General features: G+C 57.0%; 2 protein-coding genes across 2 annotated transcripts; both read left to right on the top strand.

The window, feature by feature from the left end:
• The first annotated feature begins 214 nt into the window (after positions 1-214).
• LOC109705412 (N-acetyl-beta-glucosaminyl-glycoprotein 4-beta-N-acetylgalactosaminyltransferase 1-like) lies at positions 215-1,231 on the top strand. The gene is made up of 2 exons (XM_020226141.1): positions 215-835; positions 1,043-1,231. Exons 1-2 carry the CDS (start codon positions 215-217, stop codon positions 1,229-1,231), a joined length of 810 nt encoding a protein of 269 aa, XP_020081730.1.
• Positions 1,232-1,559: 328 nt separating this feature from the next.
• On the top strand, positions 1,560-2,789 carry LOC109705411 (probable calcium-binding protein CML35). Its single transcript, XM_020226140.1, has one exon. It carries the CDS (start codon positions 1,892-1,894, stop codon positions 2,492-2,494), a length of 603 nt encoding a protein of 200 aa, XP_020081729.1. The 5' UTR covers positions 1,560-1,891; the 3' UTR covers positions 2,495-2,789.
• The last annotated feature ends 9 nt before the right edge of the window (positions 2,790-2,798 follow it).

Here is a 2,798-nt window from a genome sequence, read left to right as displayed (position 1 = left end):
CATAAAAAATCCACTTATTTTGGGCTTTTGCAAAACCGGGCCACCTTTTTCGTTTTTGCAAATTCGGTCCACTTTTTCAGCAAACTGACCAAAATACCTTTATTACTTTTTCTCTTTCCTCTTTCTCTCTCCTCTTCGTTCTCTCGTTCTTTTTTTTTTTTTTCGCCGAAAAAAAAACGAAGCCGCCGCTCGCTGCCCGCCGCGCCTCTCCTCCATGGACCGCACGACCTCCGCCCATGGACGGCCTCAGCTCGGGGCTCCCCCGCGAGCACACGCCGCCGCCGAGCTTCACCATCTCCGCGGCGCTCCTCCGCGTCGTACTCCGCGCCTAAGCGCGGGGTCCACCAAACCCCAATCCCCGCCGCCGGCGCCTCCGCAGCAGCTTCGTGGCCGATCGCGGCCGTTCAGAGCACTCCAGCGGAGAACGCCTCGGCGCCGTCGCCGTCCCGCGCTAAGCTCTGTCGCGGCCTCCGTCCGCCCCGCCGCCGCCGCCCCCGCCACGCTCGAGATCCCGCCGGAACAGCGGCAGAGCTCCGCGGCGAACGAAGGCGCACGGCGGGCCGCCAGCGGGGGGCGACAGGGCGCGGTCCGGGCTCGTGGGTGGACGGATCATCCGCGACTCTGCTGCAGGCAGCGCGACAGCCCCGGTGTCAAATCCCGCAGCCCGCGCGGATCTCGAGCCGCGCGGCGTGCGGGGGGCGGCTGCGGCGCAACGAGGGCGCGGCAGGCCGCGGCGGGGCGAGCGAGGCTCGCGGCGTCGCGGAGCAGCAGCGGCGGCGAAGCTTTTGCCGCGGCGACGGGCCCCCGAGCGAGCTCTGCGCGGAATGTTGTAATGGTTAATTGACATTATATGGTGGTATTGCACCAATTACACGGTTTGTAATGGTTGTTAATTACACCATTAATGGTTGTAATGGCCCGCCGCCGCCGCGCCCTCATCCTTTGCCAGCAGTGCACATTTACACCATTAATGGTGAAATTACACAATTACACATTAATGGTGTAATGGTAATGTAACCATTAACGGTGCACGCGGCCGCAGGTGGAGCTCCGCCGGGCAGCAGCACGAGGAGTGGGACTGACGACGACGGCGGCGGCCATGAGTGCCGGTGCTACTGCTGCGAAAGAGGATGAGGGCGGCGGCGCGGGGCGCGAACAACCGTCGTTGGAGGAAGCGGAGCGGGAGGGGAGGGGAGGCGAGGCGGCGGAGACGAGGCGGAGGGGAGTGTGACGGCGTGGAGCTTCGTCGGGCTTGTGGGCGAAGAAGCAGACGCGGCGGGCGCAGCCGGTCTCGTCCTTGCAGAGGCGGGTGCGGTACTCGCCCGGGTGGAGCCAGGACTCGAACAGCCGGTCATGAGGAGGGAAGAAGAAGAAGAAGAAGAAGAAGAGGAAAAAAAAAAAAGTGCTCCAGCAGTAGGAAGAAGAAGAAGAAAAAGAAAAAAAGAAGAAAAAATTGCTTCGCTGCCGGAAAAAAAAAAGAAGAACGAGAGAACGAAGAGGAGAGAGAAAGAGGAAAGAGAAAAAATAATAAGGGTATTTTGGTCAGTTTGGTGAAAAAGCGGACCGAATCTGCAAAAACGAAAAAGGTGGCCCGATTTTGCAAAAGCCCAAAATAAGTGGATTTTTTATGCAAATTGGCCATAGTATATTCCTCAATAATTTAAAACCGAATTAAACAAAGAATACTTATTAGAGAAAGCAAACAAAAACATACCTCAAACGCCACAGGACCTTTTCCAAAGTCAGTTTGGAAAAAGGAGGGGTTTTTTTTGGGCGGTTGAATCCCATTCCCTCAATATCCGCCCCCACGAAGCTTCCTCGAAGCTCACTCCCCCTAATTCTCTCTCTCTCTCTCTCTCTTTTTCTCAAACCCTAACCCTAACCCTACGCTATGAAGATCTCGATCGCGTCCTTCTTCGGCTCCTCCAAGAAGCACTTCTTCCCGAAGCAGAAGGGGAGCCGATCCATCTCCCGCAGTGACACCGCCACCTCCCTCTCCTCCTCCTCCTCCTCCGACGAGTCCTCCTCCTCCTCCTCCGACACCTCCCACCGCCTCCGATCCACCCCCAAATCCATCCTCCCGCCGGCCAAGTCCAACACCCGCTCCGAGCCCGCCGTCTCGCCGCGGGAGCTCGCCGCGGCGCTGCGCCGCCTCGGCCTCGACCCCCCCTCCGAGGAGGAGGTCGCGGCGCTGGCGGCGGCGATCGGCGCCCCCGGCGGCGATCTGGGGCTGCTGCTGGGGTTCGGCGAGGCGTCGGCGGCGGCGCCGGCGCCGGCGGCGGAGGAGGAGGAGCTGCGGGGGGCGTTCGCGGTGTTCGACGCCGACGGCGACGGGATGATCACGGCGGAGGAGCTCCGCGGCGTGCTCGTCGCGCTCGGCGACGAGGACTGCTCCGTCGAGGAGTGCCGCCGCATGATCGGCGGCGCCGACGCCAACGGCGACGGCGTCGTCTGCTTCGACGACTTCCTCCGCCTCATGGACGCCCGCAGATAATAATAATAATAATAATAATAAATAAAAATAATTAATGGTGGTCGACAACAACGATCGCCATAATAATAATAATAATAATAAATAAATAATAGTTGAAGGAAGTGTTTTTTTTTTTTCTTTTCTTTTCTTTTTTTTAATTGTAAAATGGAATAAGCAGAGAGTTGGGATCGAAAGAGAATGAAGGAATCTTAATAGGGAAGTGGGCGCGAATTAATTAATTTGTTTTTATTTTCCCCTCAATAAAAATGAAATTTTGTGTTCATTTTAAGAATCTTATGAATCTAAAAAAAAAACACTTCCTTCA

Source organism: Ananas comosus, unplaced genomic scaffold (assembly GCF_001540865.1).
Source record: "Ananas comosus cultivar F153 unplaced genomic scaffold, ASM154086v1, whole genome shotgun sequence".
Classification (NCBI taxonomy): Eukaryota; Viridiplantae; Streptophyta; class Magnoliopsida; order Poales; family Bromeliaceae; genus Ananas; species Ananas comosus.
This window is presented reverse-complemented; position numbering and strand designations above follow the sequence as displayed.